This window comes from Lagenorhynchus albirostris, chromosome 6, assembly GCF_949774975.1.
Source record: "Lagenorhynchus albirostris chromosome 6, mLagAlb1.1, whole genome shotgun sequence".
NCBI lineage: Eukaryota > Metazoa > Chordata > Mammalia > Artiodactyla > Delphinidae > Lagenorhynchus > Lagenorhynchus albirostris.
The window spans coordinates 15,428,965-15,447,572 of NC_083100.1; the positions used below are offsets into that span (position 1 = coordinate 15,428,965).

At 40.8% G+C, this 18,608-nt stretch overlaps 1 protein-coding gene across 7 annotated transcripts in view; it reads left to right on the top strand.

Annotated features, from left to right (window-relative positions):
* Positions 1-2,405: 2,405 nt before the first annotated feature.
* Positions 2,406-18,608, top strand: part of FARSB (phenylalanyl-tRNA synthetase subunit beta) — a 66,892-nt gene continuing 50,689 nt past the window's right edge. For 4 of the 7 annotated variants that reach the window (XR_009541046.1, XR_009541047.1, XM_060151990.1 and 1 more), the window contains exons 1-5: positions 2,406-2,502; positions 8,586-8,641; positions 11,878-12,032; positions 13,964-14,033; positions 14,619-14,734. Coding sequence is in view for 5 of the 7 variants with exons in the window: in XM_060151990.1 (XP_060007973.1) it covers positions 2,445-2,502; positions 8,586-8,641; positions 11,878-12,032; positions 13,964-14,033; positions 14,619-14,734 (455 nt within the window). In the remaining 2 variants the exon portion in view is untranslated. Of the gene's footprint in view, positions 2,503-8,585; positions 8,642-11,569; positions 11,675-11,877; positions 12,033-13,963; positions 14,034-14,618; positions 14,735-18,608 lie in introns of all 7 variants that reach the window. The other 3 variants (XM_060151992.1, XM_060151991.1, XM_060151993.1) reach the window with 3 other exon arrangements.

Here is an 18,608-nt window from a genome sequence, read left to right on the forward strand (position 1 = left end):
CTGCCTTTCTAGATAGGTAAGGCCATAATTTTCCAAATTGGTTGTATCAATTTATACTCCCAAGTTCTTGCCAACATCTGGTTTTGTCAGACTTTCACATTTTTACCAATCTGGTGGGTATAAAAATGTATTTCATTATAATTTTAATTTGCATCTTCCTAATTTCTAATGTATGGAGAGCTTTTTTCATGTTTATTGGCCAGCCCGTCTTTCAGTTCTAGGAAATGCTGCCATCTCATTCCTGCTCTCAGGCTGGCTCTAAAATTAGACAAGAGAAGCACGTATCTACATTTTGTGATATACTATTTCAACATTTTCCAAATATCTTCCTTATCTGTCAGCCAGTGCCATTTGTGATGAGTACTTGTGGCCTAGTTTTCCCTTTTCCATTAGATTATCCTAACAGTTTAGCTAGTCATAGAGAAGGCACAGGGTACCTGTGCGTGAGCAAGGATAAAAAGCAGGATGGGTGAGTTGTGGCACTTGGGAGATGGGAACAGAATGCCTCTGGGTAGTCTGAGAATAGCAAGAAACTGACTAGGAAGATAACAATAATGACAATGCCCAATTTCCAGGACTTAAGACACAAGAACTATGATTGTCATTTATGAGTATTATTTCTAATCCTTACAATAATTCTCTAAGATGTACATTATTATCATCTCTACTTTACAGGTAAGGAAACTGAGGTTAAAGCCCACAGAACATCTTGGGGTGCCCAAAGGAGAGAAGGTCAGCATGCAATAATTCAGGAAGTCCTTTATTCATTGATTCATTTTTCACTGAGTACCAGTTTGAGAGCAGAGAATTTTATTTGGCATTGGAGATATTTGCCATTGACGTGGCCTCTGCCAGTCTATTATGTTGCATACTGGGGAGGGATTGCCTGCAGCTATAGAGGGAAGTTAATATAGTAAAAAACTGCTTGAATGGCAGTCAGAGAGACCTAAATCCCTCCCAGCTATGTCCCCTCACCTGAATGGCCTTGGGGCCCTGACTGTACAGTATAGAGAGGATAAGGGCAACGCTCCCTCATGGAACTGTGTCAGCTCTGCCTTCTGAGTTGGGTGACTCAGAGTGGGCCTCAGTTTTACCATTTGTAAAATGAGAATAATGGTAGCACCTATCCTGGTGTATTAGTCCCCCATGGCTGCTGTAACATTTCCACGAACTTGGTGGCTTAAAACAAAGAAATTTATTCTCTCACAGCTCCTGGGGTCAGAAGTCCAAAATCAGTTTCACTGAGCTCAAGTCAGTGTATCCAGAGACACGACAGGACTGCTCTAGAAGGCTAGGAGAGAATCCTTCCGTGCCTCTGCAGTTTCTGGTGGTTGATGGCATTCCTTGGTTTGTGGCTGCATCACTCCAATCTCTGCTCCAGTGGTTACGCTGCCTTCCCTCTTCTGTTTTTCTCAAATCTCCCTCTAACTTCCTCTTATAAAGATACATGTGATTGCATTTAGGCCCCCCCTTTTTTTGAATTGGTAGTTTTTATTTTTTTTAATTTTATTTATTTTTTATTTTTTTGAATTTTATTTATTTTATACAGCAGGTTCTTATTAGTTATCCATTTTATACATATTAGTGGCCCATTTTGATAATCCAGAAGAGTCGCTCCATCTGGAAATCTTTAACTTAATCTGAAAAGACTGTTTCCATTTAAGGTAACATTTTCAGGTTCTGGGGATTAGGGCTTGATATATTTGTGGGTTGTTATTCTGCCTATTACACTGAGGGTTGTTAGAAGGAGATCTGCTAAGGCTGGCAGAGGATTGAGCCCAGCATCTGCCCGTACAGAACAACGAGTAAATGTCAGTCTGTTTCCTCTTTCAAAAAGACGTTTCTAAGGAAGCCTCCCTAATGGTGCTGCTGTAAGGTTCAAAAAAGCACAGTTGTAACACGTAGCAGGGTGTAGGAGATCGAGGAATGAGATAAAAGCAGATCTACTAACAGTTTCTCTCGCTCCCACTACTTGGTTTTGCACATCCTTCTCTCCAGGCCGCCTCAGACCCCGCCTACTCACAGGCTCGCCCCCTCCCAGGTGGATTGATTCTCCACCACGAGGTCCCGTACCCATACGCACTCTCCCCTCGCCCCGCCCCCTTAGCTTGGCGTCCTCCGTCCGTAGTGTGTTGGAGGCGTGAGGGCTTTCGCGGGCTGTTCATTTTATTGCCCATCAAATCCTAGCCCATTTTATCCGAGTCTGTCTCCCTTTTCAGCCTCTAATTTATTCACCCAACAAAACTAGATTTACTGAGGTTAGTGGTGGCAATTTACCTGCTTTCAGGTGAGAAAAGAGAGGCGGAGCTTTTGGAAGAAGACTGGCGCTACTCAAGACAGCCCGACCAAAGGGGCCGGGTCCTACACACCTCGGTCGCCAAGCGCCCGCCAGCTCGCCGCGCCGAGGCCAGCTCGCCGCGCAAGCGCAGTGGGCCGGACTCGCCATGCCGACTGTCAGCCTGAAGCGCGATTTGCTCTTCCGAGCTCTGGGCCGGACCTACAGTGAGTACACGTCCCACAGCCTGGGCTCTGCGCCCCTCCTCAGAGGCTGGGACCCCCTGCAAAAAGGCATCGTGGCAACGTTCATACTGCCCCGCAGGTTTTGGCCTTGGGCGTTCGAGTTCTGGATAGAGAGGGCACAGAGTCCCCGGCGGCCCTGATGGGCCGATGTAGCCTCTGGGAACCGGTGTCTCCGCGGGTGCCGTTGCATCACCGGCACGTGCTGGGCTCGCTGTGTCATTCATTCAGCGATATCGAGCGCCTGCTGCGTGTCTGATGCCAGGGGATAGAACAGGAATGAAGCTCCGGGTTGCCTCCCGAGTGTAGTTCATTAAGTGCAATAAGAAGAGCGCTGTGGGAACTCCATTTGTGAGCAACAGGGTGTGTGTGGGGGGGGGGGGCGGCCTTCTTTCCTAGTTTTATTTACGTTTACTGAGCGCCTGTTATGTGCCAGGCACTGTTCTAAGTACTTTGGGAACACAGCGGTGCACAGGGTACATAAGGTCCACGTTCACATTCTGATGAAGCAGGCAGATAATAAAACCAGCATATTAATAAGATGATTTCGGATAATGTTAAGTGCTAGCAGGGAAACAAAAAAGATATTGTGCTAAGAACAGCATTAGATAGGGTGGTAACGTGGGCTGAGCCCAGAGTGACAAGGAGTCTTTACTTGGTGGGCTTAGTCTTCAGGCTACGCTTCATCTCTTCAGTTTTAAAAACACTACCATTAAAAAAAAAAGGGAGAAATATTAAGTACGATTATCAGTTACCCTATACATGTAGCAGTTGAAGTGACATCTGCCATGTCCCATATCATCAGCTTGTGTGACAGCAGTGATAATTGGTTTGTGAGAGCTGTTTTTGGTTTTAGGGCTCAATATAACAAAGGCCTAGTCGGTTTAACAGATACTGCTTCCTACAGTAAGATATTACTGTGAAAATAAAATTAGCTTTTTAAAACGTTTCTTAAGGTGCATTTTTAGATACTATGTGCAGTTGACCCTTGAACAATCCAGGTTTGAACTGGGTGGGTCCATTTATAGAAGGAATTATTTTCAACAGTAAATACTAAGGTACTGCATAATCCATGGTTGTTGAATCCTCCCATGTGGAACCCAGGAGGGCCAACTGTAAGTTGCAGAGATTATGGACTTGGTGGAGGGCTGGGAACCCCTGATCCCTGCCTTGTTCAAGGGTCAGTTGTATTCTTAAAGTGTTATTCTCCCTAGGGTTCTGCCCTAAGTCCCTGAAAATAGAGGTAATACTCTTGTCCTCTAAACAGGGCTCTGATTCCCTATACTTTTTATTTCATACTATGCTTTTTTATATTTCTTATCCATCCTTCTAAACCATATTCTCACTAATTGTGTATGATATACCTGAATTACACAAGATGGTGTGTAGCAAAAATTTGTTCAGTACATCTGTGATCAGTTCCCACCTGTGTATCCATATCTGGGAAAGTAAGAAATAAGTCAGGTTTTAAAAAAGGATGATTTATAACCTGTTTACTGTCATCTGATGTTTTAATATATTCTCTAGATGCCTTTTCCCCTTTTCCATATTGAGAGAGATCAGGTAAGCTTGATTACCCATAATTATCTGTGGACTACTGACTCATTAAAATTTCAGTCAGGAAGATTGATGTTGAGGTGTACTTCAGATGGGTCAGAGATAATACTTATCATTAGTTTATATTTCACATGTTCTTTCTTGAAATCTTTTAAATGTAAATTAGGTTGAGGTCAAAGTTGGAAAAACATGTTTGGCGAAGCATCCCGTTTGCAAGCGATGTGGATCCGCCTTGTTTCTTACCCCCTCCCCCCTTTTCTGTCTTCCTCTTTTTTCCTTGTTTTCAGGTAACGTCTCATTCCCTCTTTTCTATCCCCATTCCCTCTTTTGTTTTCAGTCCCTCTAGGGCTTTCTTTTTGTCTGTCCTAAATTCCATTGTTTCATCAGTCATTGCCTTTCACCACTTACTTGCTTATCAAAGATAAGCAAAGGATATTTTTCAGGCTGCTTTGATTCTGTTCATTTTGCTCCTCTGGGGCAGTTTTGTCTCCTTAGTCTACCTTTTTTATTGCCTTTCTGCTCAGATGTTTCCTCTTGCCACTCGTTTTTTTGTTAACTGGTTTGTTTTCACTGTTCTTCAATTCTGGCCCTGTTCTGCCTTGGTGTAATTGCTGGCAATGCGGCCAGAGCCACCTGTGTATATCATGAACCTTGAAGATATAGTTACTTAGGTGTGTCATTTTGTTAGAGGGAATCATTGATCACGATTTCATTGTTGATTCGTCTAAGTGCATGAAATACAGCTGAAAGGAATAAAACAAATTGTATGATAATTAGGACTCAGTAGAGGATTCAGTGTATTTTAATGATTCTGCACGATTTGTTAAGTAACCATTTAGTTATGTATTACTGCATAATTAATTACCCCCAAATTTAGCAGCTTAAAACAACAGTCATTTGTTATATGTTTCTGAGGCCCAAGGATTGGGAAGTGGCTTAGCTGGGTGGTTCTGCCTCTCACCTGGTTGTAGTAAAAGTGTCAGGACTCTAGTCATCTCAAGGCCTAACTGGGGCTGGAGAGTCCAATTCCAGGTTCACTCAAGTGCTTTTTGGCAGGCTTGAGTTCCTTGCTGAGTTTTGGTCAGGGATTTCAGTGCCTCCCACCTGGACCTCTCCATAGGACTGCTTGCAACATGGCGGCTTGTTTGTCCCAGAGTGAGAGGTCCAAGAGAGCAGGTAGTTGAGAGAGTGTTCAAGATAGAAGCCCCAGTTTTTACTAAATCTCGTAAGGGATACACCATCCCTTGCCGTATTCTCTAGGTCACACAGACCACCTCTGGCACCGTGCGGGTGGAGACTACAAAGGTGTGAACTCCAGGAGGCAGGTGTTCTTGGAGGCCATCTTGGGGACTGACTACTGCAGTCTGCCCCCTGGCCCCCAGTGATTCATGTTCCTCCCACATGCCACATACACGCCCTCCCAAGGCCCCCGGAAGTGTCATCCCATTACAGAAGCAGCTCAGAAACCAGAGCCTCATCAGCTAAATCGGGTCCAGTTGTGGATGGGGCTCTTCGGGTGTAGTTCCTTAAGTAGAGCTGATTGAGTAGAATTACTCTTGGCCTGAGAGACTAAAGAGACAGGTTATCTGCCCCACCTGCACCTAACATACAGTGGTGGCACAGGCATAGGACATTCTTCTTCGAATGGGGAAGATGGGAGACCCGAAGGAGTTACTAGTCTATGGCAGTTCTGAAGCCGAGCTGGCAAGTGTTGCATGTTTTGGTCAGGTCTCCAGGCCTGGGATCACTGTCCATGGTTCTGCCCTAATTTCTAGGCTCTTGGTTCCACTCTCTGGGTGATCCTCATTATTTTATTTTTTGGTGAAAGAAAGCACGTGCTTTACAGCTCATTAGTTTTCTTGGTCTACTTTCCACTGAGAGAATTTTGGGGGCTCAAAGACTTCATTTTGTCCCGTCTCTGTCCCTTTCAGCTCCAGCTTGCCATGTTTCTGCATATGTTTTTTGTTGTTGTTGTTAAACTTTCTGGGTCTTTGGTCAGTTTTGCTGGTTTCCACTTCATTAGTCAAAAGACACACCGCCCACAGATCTCTGAAATAAGCTGTTTTGTACCTTGGGCTTCTGCTGATACAGGGCTCTTATTTAAGCTCAGCTGTGTGACCGAATAAATTTGTGAGGCACGCCCTTATTTTCTTTATATGTAGCGCCTTTTGTCTGAATGAATAGTGCCTTTGATTTTACTGCGTCTTAAGATTTTACAATCATGTCCTTGATTCATCTTTCGACCACGTTTCCCTGGAAATGCTCTGGATTTGCTCTTTGATCAGAAGTCATTTTTTTTTAACATCTTTATTGGAGTATAATTGCTTTACAATGGTGTGTTGGTTTCTGCTTTATAACAGTGAATCAGCTATACGTATACATGTATCCCCATATCCCCTCCCTCTTGAGCCTCCCTCCCACCCTCCCTATCCCACCCCTCTAGGTGGTCACAAAGCACCAAGCTGATCTCCCTGTGCTATGCGGCTGCTTCCCGCTAGCTATCTATTTTACATTTGGTAGTGTATATATGTCCATGCCACTCTCTCACTTTGTCCCAGCTTACCCTTCCCCCCCACCATATCCTCAAGTCTATTACCTACATCTGCCTCTTTATTCCTGTCCTCCCCCTAGGTTCTTCAGAACCATTTCTTAGCATTTTTTTTTTTACATCTGGGGAGGCTGAGGATTCTTAAAACCATTAGGTCCTGGCTCCTTTTTGTTTAATAGTCTTTCCTTTAGTTTATCTGTTCTCTCACAGTCTAAACCAGGCGACACTTTCAGCACTGGTTGGAAACGTTAGTTAAGTCACCTGGTTGAGTAGGTACCTTTTCCCCAGTCCCCATAACTGTAGGCAACAGTGTTGCTAAACTTTGCCTCTACATAAAAAGGATACCCCTTCTATCAGTTTCCAGTAACACTTCCTCACTTTCCTTCATATCCTCACCTGCATCCTTATCAGAGACTGAGGCTTCTGTTAACAGCTTTGTCAAGGCGCTTTAGGTTTTCATTTACACTCTCAAAGCCCACCTCCTCCTGATTCCAAAGCCTTCCCCATGTTTTCCCGTGTTTTGTTATGGCAGCACTCTACGTCCAGGGACTGACGTCTGTGTTAGTTATCTGTTGCTGCATAACAAATTACTCCAGTACTTAGGGTAAAACAGCAAGCCTTTATCATTGCACACAGTTTCTGAGAGAGGAGTTGAGGGAGGAGTGGCATAGCTGGGTGATCTGGCTCTGGGTCTTCCTCCAGGTTGCAGTCAAGCTGTTGTGTCAGCTGGGCCTGCAGTCATCTCACGGCTTGGTTGAGCTGGAGTTTGCTTCCCCGCTCACTCTTGTGGTTGTTTGAGACGTGAACGGTGTGAGTACCAGGAGGCAGGGGTCATGGGGGCCTCTGTTATTTCCTGCCCTAATTAGCTGACTTCTTTCTCCTTTTTTCATCATATCTCTTCCTGACATGAACCTCACGCTTCATTCATATGGAACGTCCCAAATTTGCCATGCGGTTGTCTCATTCCCCACAGTCCCTGCCTAATAAATTCATCCTTTCTGTGAAGCCTTCACTGACTGTCAGTGGAGTTGATTGCTTTCTGTGTGCCAACTCGGTACCTTGCACTTACCATAACTGTATTTACACATCTGGTTTACTAGAGTAGTTAAGGCAAGAATTGTATTTTATTTATCTCTGTAGCCCTGGCACCTAGTACAGTGCCGACACATAGTAGGTGCTCAATAAATGTTTGTTAAATTGAAGTTTAATGTCAGGAACAGGAATCTTAAGATCAGCTTCTTACTAGAATATACTAGTAATGATGGTTTGTGTTCAGTTTTTGGTAACAAGGAAACCCTGACAATGCTGTATCAGGTGGCAAAGCAAAGTAGGATATAACTTTAAAGTAAGGAAGAGAACTATTAATTGTTGCAGACCTACTATGTTTCAGGGCACTATGCTGGGCCCATTATCTGCATGAACTCATTTAAGTCTTTCCAACAGTTGCATGCTACAAATAAGGGGCTGTAAAATGCTACTTCATGGATGAGGCATAGGAATCAGAAAGTTTACATGAAGTGCCAAGCTCTCCACTGGTAAGTGGAACAGTCAGAATTCGAACTTGGATGGATCTGGCTCCAAAGCCAACTGTCAGGCCACCTCAGAGAATTTTAAATGATAGGATTTATATGACGTTATTCCTTTATGTTGGATCTGTGATTTGGAGCCTACTTTACATTGGCTCCCTGCTTAGCAAGTTTTTTTCTTCCAAGTAAGTGTAAACTCCCTAGTGCAGGTAAGCTAATTCTGTAGCTGATATTAGATGAATCAGCCCTTTTTAAAATAGTTTTGGTTTTCTTAAAAAATGTTTTTTGGTCAGGCTTTTTTTGTTTTTAAATGGAGATATCTGATGCCTGATATTTAGTATGCTTGGTATAAGATGATTAAAAAAATGCAGTTTCTATGCTATTTTCATTTGTACTGAACAGATTAAAATTAGCAATCTCTTTTTTTTTTTTCCTAGCTGACGAAGAATTTGATGAACTATGTTTTGAATTTGGTCTGGAACTTGATGAAATTGTATGTATTGGATATTTATTTCTCTAATATTCTGTGTATAAGTTCATTATATTTTATCTTTGTTACCTTACGGTTAGACCAAATGGAACATTTGTGGGCCGTGGTGCTTTCTGTGTTAAGGGGCTAAGCTCTGGTTCTAAGAGTGTTACTTTGTGTAAAATCTCAAAAGGGGTTCATGCCTTATTCTGATACAGTACCCTCAAGTCATCAGGCTAGAGCTGTGGAGGTGGATAGACCCTCTCAGGTAACCCCAGAATAGAAGCAGTCTCCCGGGCAGTGAGGTACCATTTGCAGATAACCGGATGGAAGGGGTCCACGAGCAGTGGGAACTTTGCTTCAGCCGGAGCTGCTGTGTCCTTGGCCTCTGGCTCCCCCTCCTTCACTTCCTCTGTGTCCCACCCCACCTTCCTCTGTGCCTACTTAACCAGCGTTAATTCATTCTTCATTTATTACTCTATACGTTGATCTTGTAAAATGATCTCCTACTTTTTGAAGAATTGCTTGTAAAAATGATTTTGAAACATTTTCCTGGTCTTTTGATTATATAATGATTAAAATGTTGAAAAAATAGCTTTATTTACCAAATATATTATTAATAATGATAATGTACTAGAGACACTGTACTTGTAACTAAAAAGATAATTTAATATGTCTCTGGTAATTAGTATTATTTTTTACCCCAAGCCTTCTTGATCTGTTCAGTGTTTTATAACACAATAAGGTTTAAAAAAACCTCAGACTGACAAAAACCTATATTGTTCTGCCTTGTTTTTCCTGTTGCTTCTTAACTAATGTTGCAGAAAGTTTTTTTTATATTAATGAGCATCCATATGCTTAAGTCAGCTGAGATCTCTGTAGTTTATATTAAATTGTTATTAATTTTATTAGAACTCAAAATTATGCTTGAGGCTTTGTGATATCTAAGAGCATTGTACTGGATATCAGAAAAATGGAGGAATAGTTCGAACTCCCACACTTACTAGCTGTGGAATGATGGACAATTACATTGCCTCTCTGGGCCTCCTTTTCATCTGTGAAATAAGAGGTTTGCATTGTATGATCCCTATAGATCCCTCTGGCTCTGAAATTTCTGTGGTCATTGATTGCCATAACATTTTTGTTAGCATTGACAAACTCAGTCTTCACATATGATCTTTTTTTTTTTTTTGGTGTACGCGGGCCTCTTACTGTCGTGGCCTCTCCTGTCGTGGAGCACAGGCTCTGGATGCGCAGGCTCAGCGGCCATGGCTCACGGGCCCAGGCGCTCCGTGGCACGTGGGATCTTCCCGGACCGGGGCATGTCCCCTGCATTGGCAGGCGGACCCTCAACCACTGCGCCACCAGGGAAGCCCCACATATGATCTTTGTATGAACTGAGATACTGAAAATGGAAGAAGGCTTAGGCAGCTGTGTCTTTTTTGTAAAGGAATTAGGCCATTTTTTTGTTTGGATGCCCTCTTTTCTCAAGTTACCACATTTTCTTCCCTTCTTTATATGGGTCCCCCCTGAAATCCAGCACCCGCATGAGGTGACTTATCTTTCTTCACTAAAATGTTAGCAGTTTTATTGACCCCTTTAATTGAACTCTGTTTAAATTCTGATTTCTCCTCCTGCCTCTTCTCATATCCTCCCCCATCCCCCCATTTCTTTTCTCCTCTCCTGCTCCCTTCTCTTCCTCCTCTTCTTTTTTTATTTTTAAATTTTCCCTAATTTAAAAAATTTGCCTCCTGAGTTTGAGATGGCCAGTGGAGGTGTTCCTTGGAGCCCATAGTCAATGAGTGCCGTGAGCCCTGCGCAGTCCCAGCATCATGTGGACTCTGTGATTCCTCAGGTGTGGCTCGGGCACGCAGTGCTTATTGACAGGAAGTGAATTCTGCTGCATGCTGTGCAAGTGTAGACTATAATTCTTTGGGCAATAACTTGAACTGCTTATATTTTGGCAGTGGGAGAGGGGAGAGCATCATGTAAAACAAAAATCATCACTTATTTTGATAGGAATTCATCAGTTATTTTAGCAGGTTATTGGTGGTAAAAATAGCAGGAGTTCCAGTTAAGTGGGGATTCCAGATAATTAGTGGGTAACATTAACAGTTGGAATATGGCTTTTAAGCATTTTGATTGAAAATTTCTTCAGTATACGTACAGTTCCCTGCTGGAGTAAACAGAGAGAGCAGAATTTAACTTCTTGGCAATGGTTGTTTTTAAGAAAATCTGTAGTGTGGTTATTGAGATAGTCTAAGCTTTTTGCCACTGCATTAAAAATTCTTCTAGCGGTATTTTTCTCTCTTTTTCCTCGTTTGCTTTCATTCTTGCTGCTCTGTACCTTTTACTGTCATTAGATTGCTTCCCATCATACCTATAATCCCTTCTACTTTACACCAAGCTTCTGATGATCTCTTCAAATTTTTTTTTTAATATTCATTTATTTATTTGGCTGCACTGATGGTCTTAGTTGCGGCATGTGGAATCTTTAGTTGTGACATGAGGGATCTAGTTCCCTGCGCAGGGATCGAACCTGGGCCCCCTGCATTGGGAGCATGGAGTCTTAGCCACTGGACCACCAGGGAGGTCCCCTCTTCAAATGTTTTTGCTTGTTTGTATAGTATTACTCTCATTCTCCTGTTGCTTGTAGGCTTGGGTGCCCATAGGATTTAGCTTTTTAGAGTCATTATCTTATAAAAAGTTGCATATCTTTAATCTTTTTTTTCTTTTTTTTTGTTTGGCCGCGAGCTGTGGCTTGTGGGATCTTAGTTTCCCGACCAAGGATTGAAGCTAGGCCCTTGGCGTGAAAGCGCAGAGTCCTAACCACTGGACCTCCAGGCAATTCCCAACATAGCTTTTATTTGGTGAATTCTCTGTACTTTGTCTCACTGACACTTTTGTTGTTATTGCCCTGTGTTCTTTTTGGTGTTTTCATTTTCTATTTAGATTAAGGATGGGCAAACTTCTTCTGCCAGATAGCAAGCTTTCGAAGGCTGTGTAGTCTCTGTCACAATTCAGCTGTTGCAGTTTGTAAATAACAATAGGTAAAATGTGAATGAATAGGCTTGGCTATGTTTCAGTAACACTTTATTTACAATAATAGGCGGCAGGCATGATTGGCCCACTCCTTGTTTTAGATGGATTTCTGCTGCTCTGGGAAGAACACGAATAATGCAGTTACTGCTTTATAGGGCTACTTTTTCAAAAGAATTTGGATTTATTTAGTTTTATTTTAACTTTTGGGTTTGTTTTAGACATCTGAGAAGGAAATTATAAGTAAGGAACAAGGTAATGAAAAGGCACAGGGGGCCTCTGATGTTGTTCTCTACAAAATTGATGTTCCTGCCAATAGATATGATCTCCTGTGTCTGGAAGGATTGGTTCGAGGACTTCAGGTCTTCAAAGAAAGGTAAGGGAATATGTTCATTAAATACCTGGCTAAGTTGGCTTTCTTTTTTCTTTGCCTCTCATTATCAGCAACCCTGTTTAAGTTTCTAGAAAAAAACTCATTGGACAGGTACACAGCTTTGGGTCTGCATAGAGGGATGTTGGAGCCTTTAGATTGTAGCCGTTTGAAAATTTGCCTGAATATTGAGTCATAGCCTTTCATTTTGGGAGTGTATTTTAAAGCTGGAGTGGTTAATGATTTTATGGCATCTTAAAAAACTTTTTAATGGGTTCATGTGAGTTCTTTAGTAATCCAACTGGAGTAGAAAGTTTGTTGGGTTTGTTAAAGGCTGGGAGAAAAGTAGAGGTGGCACAACTATATTGCTGTTTTCTTAAGAATTCTGAGGAAGCTTGGGAATGGAGCCTCCTAAGTGGAAAACTGAAGATCTTACGTTGGCTGTGGGCAAGTTAATTGACTTTTCTAGTTTCAGTCTCCTAATTTATAATGAAGAATATTTTTAAGTCCTCTTCCAGCTCTTCATGTAATGCATATAGAAAATGATGAACGTATGAAGTGAAAAAGAGGTGAAACAGTAAAGCTATCAAAAATAATTATTTTTGGTTTTGATTACTTATTCATTATCTAGTCAGTCGCAGAAGAGTAAGAGCCTCAGGCTGATGGGCTAGACTCTGCAACTGTGAGGCCTTCGGATGAGTGACGGGTGCTGGTGAAAGGATGATAATTAGGCATTTGGTTAATGTGGTGAAAATTTGGGGGTTGACCCAGGTGCTTCTCTGCATGACAATCAGATGTTTATATTTTAGGGTCAGGGATTAGCCCTTACAGTGTGTTTCCCAAACCTGTCCATATATATTTCTGTTTTTAATAGGCACCTCATATGATTTTTATGATGAGACTGAATTAGGAAAGTGACTTAAAACCTTTGCTACTCAAAGTGTGGTCCATGGGCCAGCATCATCTGTAACACCTGGGAGCTTGTTAGAACTGCAGAATTTCAGCTTCTACCCAAGACCTATTGAATCAGAATATGTGGTTTAACAAATTCCCCAGTTGATTGTAGGCATGTTGAGGTTTGAAAAGCACTGACTTAAAACAGTAGTTCCCACCCACTTCTGATGATAACAGTCACCTGGACTCTGCCTTCAGAATGTACTGTTTACCAGGCCTTTCCCTTGAATATCCTGATTCGTTAGGTCCAGATGGGACCAGGCCATCTGTATTTGTTATAAGCCCTGTTTTTCTTAGAAGCTCAAACTCTCATGGTTGGAATAAAACTTCAAGGTGATTTAATCCAGCCCCTCAGCTGATGTTTAAATGCCCCCATACAGTCGCTTAGTTAAAGGTTTTCTAGCCTCTGCCGAGACTCCAGTGATAGGACACGCATTACCACGAGGCATCCTAGCCCATTTTTGTTTTATTTTTTTTAACAGATTTATGTTATTTATTTATTACCCATGCTGCGCACGGGCTTTCTCTACTTGCTGTGAGCAGGGGCTGCTCTTCGTTGTGGTGCGTGGGCTTCTCATCGCGGTGGTTTCTCTTGTTGCGGAGCACGGGCTCGAGGCATGCGGGCTCAGTAGTTGTGGCTCACGGGCTCTAGAGCGCAGGCTCAGTAGTTGTGGCACACGGGCTTAGGTGCTCCGCAGCACTTGGGATCCTCCCGGACCAGGGCTCGAACCCATGTCCCCTGCACTGGCAGGCAGATTCTTAACCACTGCGCCACCAGGGAAACCCCTAGCCCATTTTTAGACATCTAGAAATGTTAGAAAGTTTATTAGGTTTTTTTTTTTAATACTCAGCCCAAATTTGACTTTCTGTAACTTTAACCCATTGTCCTAGTTCTGTTCATTTTGTATACTTTCTATACACAGAATAAATTAGTTTATCGAATGTTTTCGTTAATAATGAGAAAGTTTGTTTTAATATTTTAGGATAAAGGCTCCAATGTATAAACGGGTAATGCCTAATGGAGAAATCCAGAAATTGATCATCACAGAAGAGGTAATAAGAATCCATTCTTACTTTTCTTTTAAAAACTTCTCTTTGTGTATATCTCTATAAGGTGGGACAAAGGTGACCCTTCTGCTAAATGTCGTTTTCTTTGATCACTTGCTAAAATGGATGTATATTTAGCCTCTAGCTCTTAAAAATTGTCATTTAGTTTTTCACCAAGAAGTGAAAGGGAACACAGCATTTGTTTTCCATGAATAATTTTGGAAAATAACATCCAAATGTTTGCCTAAAATACATTTGAGATATAATTGTTTAAATTGTGGATATTAATAAAATGTAGAAAAAATCTTTTGGGGAAAGACTATTTTGGTAGAAATATTAACTACGAGCAAACTACTTAAGGGTTAATTTTTTTCTCAGTAATTCAGTAAATTTTCAGAGGTCTTGCTGAAATGTAAATTGCATGAGGACAGTGACTTTGTCTCTTATCACCACTATATCTTACTGTTGACTGAATGAATGAATGTACACTTGTTTGAATGAAAATTTGTGACAGCTGACTTTCTATTACAAGATGATATTACAAAGAAAAGCCTTAATATTTACCATCCCTAATGATATAACGAATTTCAGACAGCTAAAATACGCCCGTATGCTGTTGCAGCAGTTCTCCGAAACATAAAGTTTACTAAAGATCGATATGAAAGCTTCATTGAACTTCAGGAGAAGTTACATCAGAATATTTGCAGGTTTGTGGTCGCATCTTCTTTCTTCCTTGCCTCCTGCTCTCCTTCCTCCTTCCTCTCCCTCCTCCTTCCCTCCCCTTCCCTTTTCTCTTCCTCTTTCCCCCGCTCTTTTCTTTCTTCCTCCACTGTAGACTTTTTTCACAGCATTTCTAAATTAATCATATGTGGGAGTAACAAGAGTTTAAAGTTAACTAAATTTAAATTTAAATAAGTTTAAATTTCACCAAACAGCTCTTTGTTACTGCTTATAGATAGTGTATCCATGGAGAAATAAGAGATATATTTTGAGTACTATATAGAGAAGAAATATCTAGTCCTAGACATTTTCTTGGTTTTTGTTTTTTGGTTCAAATCATTAACAGTGGATTATACTACTAAATATTAAACCATGGTAATTTGAAGTATGACTTATTTTAAAAATAGACAAAAAAATAGTTTTTGGCTTGATCTCATTTTTTTTTTTTTTTTTTGCCACACATGGGCCTGTCACTGCTGTGGCCTCTCCTGTTGCGGAGCACAGGCTCTGGACGTGCAGGCTCAGCGGCCATGGCTCACGGGCCCAGCCGCTCCGCGGCATGTGGGATCTTCCTGGACCAGGGCACGAAGCCGTGTCCCCTGCATCGGCAGGCGGACTCTCAACCACTGCACCACTAGGGAAGCCGTGATCTCATTTTTTGAGTGAATATAATTATAAATTGACAGGTGAAACTTGAGACTTTTACATAACTGAATTTTTTTATTCTGTCGTTGGCATTGCTACACATCATTTCCCATACAGCTCCCTTTAGTGTGGCGATCTTCAAACCTATATAATTGCTGAACTCCTAAAGGTCGAGGAAGGTAACAATGGGAGTCCTTGAGCTAATTTCAGTATTTCAAAAATCCTAATAGAAAATATATATTTACTGATGATAAGAAATGTCAGCCTTTAGCTAACATAGCAAGTTTTTTTTGTGTTGGTACTAAAATATATAAATGTAAGTTATCTCATGCTAGTCAAAGATATGATTAAGAGTTATATATGTCTTGAGTAAAAATGGAAAAAAATAATTTTTGTATTTTAATAATTGCAGTAGTTGCAATTTGGTAAACTGTGGAAACTAGAAGAGGCTTTTGTGTAAGGGTGTTCTAGAGACAGGGTTGGGGGGACCTTGGGCGTTTTCTTCTGGTGTGAAAAATATTAAAAAAATAAAATACCTGTGGTTAAGCTCACGAGGTTTCTTTTTCTTGAAACATTTTTGCATACATCGTAGAAGAAACTTTTTCTCAGATTCTGAATAACATTTATTCCAAGTTATTTTATAAAAATAATCTATTTGTCATCTTGCAGATATGTTATTCTTGAGCAAAACAATAAGAATTTAAATATAGTTTCAAAATATAGGACAAGATAGAGGATTTCTGACAAGCACTGATACAGCTAGGACGTACTTGAGCCCAGTTATCTGTTCTGGTCATTTGAAGAATCTAATTTTTATCTATACTGGAAAGCATTTCCTTAATTCGACTTTAAGCTCTGTTTTATACAGTATCTCTGGAAATCATGAGCTTTTTCTAAAGGGAGAATAAATCACATCCTAATACTCTGGTGCGCCAGAGTCAGTAAATCCTAATTTGCGTTTTTCAAGAGATACATTTATTTCATTTAAATTATAAAATTTACTGGCATAAAAGTTGTTTATGATCTTCCCTTATTATCCTTTAATATCTGTAGTATCTGTATCAGTATCACCTCTTTCATTCCTGTCTTCTCTCTTTTTTCCCCTTGATCAGTGTAGCTAGAGATCAGTGTACACATCAGTTACTTCAGTGAGTATCATTGTGTATCAGTTTTCAGAGAACCAGCTTTTGCTTTCATTGACTTTTCTCTGCTTTTTTCCTCTATTTTTCTGTTTTCATTGATCATGCAGTGTTCTGTCTAGGGCTAGTTAGTCCTTACTACTGAGGCAAGACTTTGTTCCTATATATCCACTGCCATATGAAGAGTGAGGTTTTCAGTCTGTGTGAGCACTGTTGCCTTGGATGGTTCTTTCCCTGGCCTTGGCTGCTTTCCTCACATGCACACACTGATTAATACTCAGCTGAACTCTTGAGGGGGCCCCTCTGCAGATACCAGAGTTCTCTGTCTGAGTAGCTCTGTCCTCCCCAGTACTCTGTGCAGTGAACTCTGGCCGTCGTGATCTCCCTAGACTCTCAGCTGTGTCTCCTCAACTTAGGGAGTCCACTGGGCTCTAGCCAGACCCTGTTTCCTGCCCTGTGGCTTGAAACCCTTCCAGGCAGTCAGCTGGACTGTCGTAGGGCTCACCTTATCTGTTTTCTGTTTGTCATCTGCCCTTCATAGCCTGACCTCCAGTGCCAGCCATGAAAACTGTTGTCTTATATGTTTTGCCTTTTTTGTGATTGTATCAGGCAAGAGAGTAAATCTAGTCTTTGTTACTCCATCTTGGCTGGAAGGGTCCAGTGAACTTTTTACTTCAGTTACTTTAGTGTTCATCTCTATAGAATCTGTTTGGTTCCTTTTTAAAAAGTTTCTTTTTTTTTTGTCTGTTATTTCCCCGTCTGTTCATTATGTGTATATTTTCCACATAATTCTTGAATGCTTTTTATAGTGGCTTTTTTTTTTTGTAGTAGTAGTAGTAACGTTTTAAAAATCTGTGTGGTGACTTGAAAATCTGGGTCATCTTAGCATTGGTTTTTATGGGTTGGTTCGTGTGGAGTATGTCATGTTTCTCTGTTTTCATATGCACTGCTTTTTGATTGCATACAGAATATTTTGTTATGTAAGAGGCTCTTATTTTGCTCTTTTTCTCTGAGAAGTGGTTTCTGTTGCAGGCAAAGAGTCTTGCATACTTAGCCTGACTCACACTTGAAACATTTGGCTAGATGAGACCTCTGCAGTTGGCAGTAGCAGAATTTTCTGCCCAGTTCTTTGAGCTGCTGCTTTTTCACAGCAAGACTTTAATAAAATTTCTGCCAGTAGAATAGGTAAAATCTTGCTTTTTGACTATTTTTTGTTTTCATATCTTTTTATATTTGGGATATTAGTCCTTTTTCTGTACCTACGTTGTAGACCTTTTCTCTCAGTGTGTCTTTTGACTTTTGGGGCTTTTGGTTGTATAAAGTTTACAGTTTGGATATAGTCAAGTTTGTCAGTCTTCCTATATGACTTTTATGTTTTGTGTCTTAAGAAGGGATATTCTACTCCACAGTTTTAAGCATTGTTCTCCTATATTTTCTTTGAATAATTTTTATGGTTCCGTGTGTGTGTGTGTGTATGTGTGTGTGTGTGTGTATATGTTTGCCTTTTGTTTTTCAAAATGCATAGCTCTTTGATTAATCTGGAATTTGTTTTTTTGTGATTGGTTTGAAGTTGAAATTCAGTGACATTTTGAGGTGCTGTTTCAGGATTAAGAAACCAATATTAATGTCCAAGAAAACATAGACTTTCTTACCTATGAATTTGTCAATTATTAATTTATCTAAACTTACTGAACCATGTATATTTCTACCTGTGCTAGTATATAAACATGTAACTCATTGAGTAAAGTAACACTTCCTTTAGGCTTGTCAACAACTCTTCAATTTACCCATATTTATTAAAATTCTAGTCACCTGTCTTGGAGTTTGACGAAAAAAAAATTTTTTTAAATTTTATTCAGTATAGTTGGTTTACAATGTTGTGTTAATTTGAGGTTGACCAAAATTTGTTTCTTACAAATTTTAAAAAGTATGTCATGGTTCATGTAATATGGACTTTAACACATTCCTTGATTACTAATGATTTTATCCATTTGTTTGTTTTTTTTTTTTTTTTTTTTTTTGCGGTACGCGGGCCTCTCGCTGTTGTGGCCTCTCCCGTTGCGGAGCACAGGCTCCG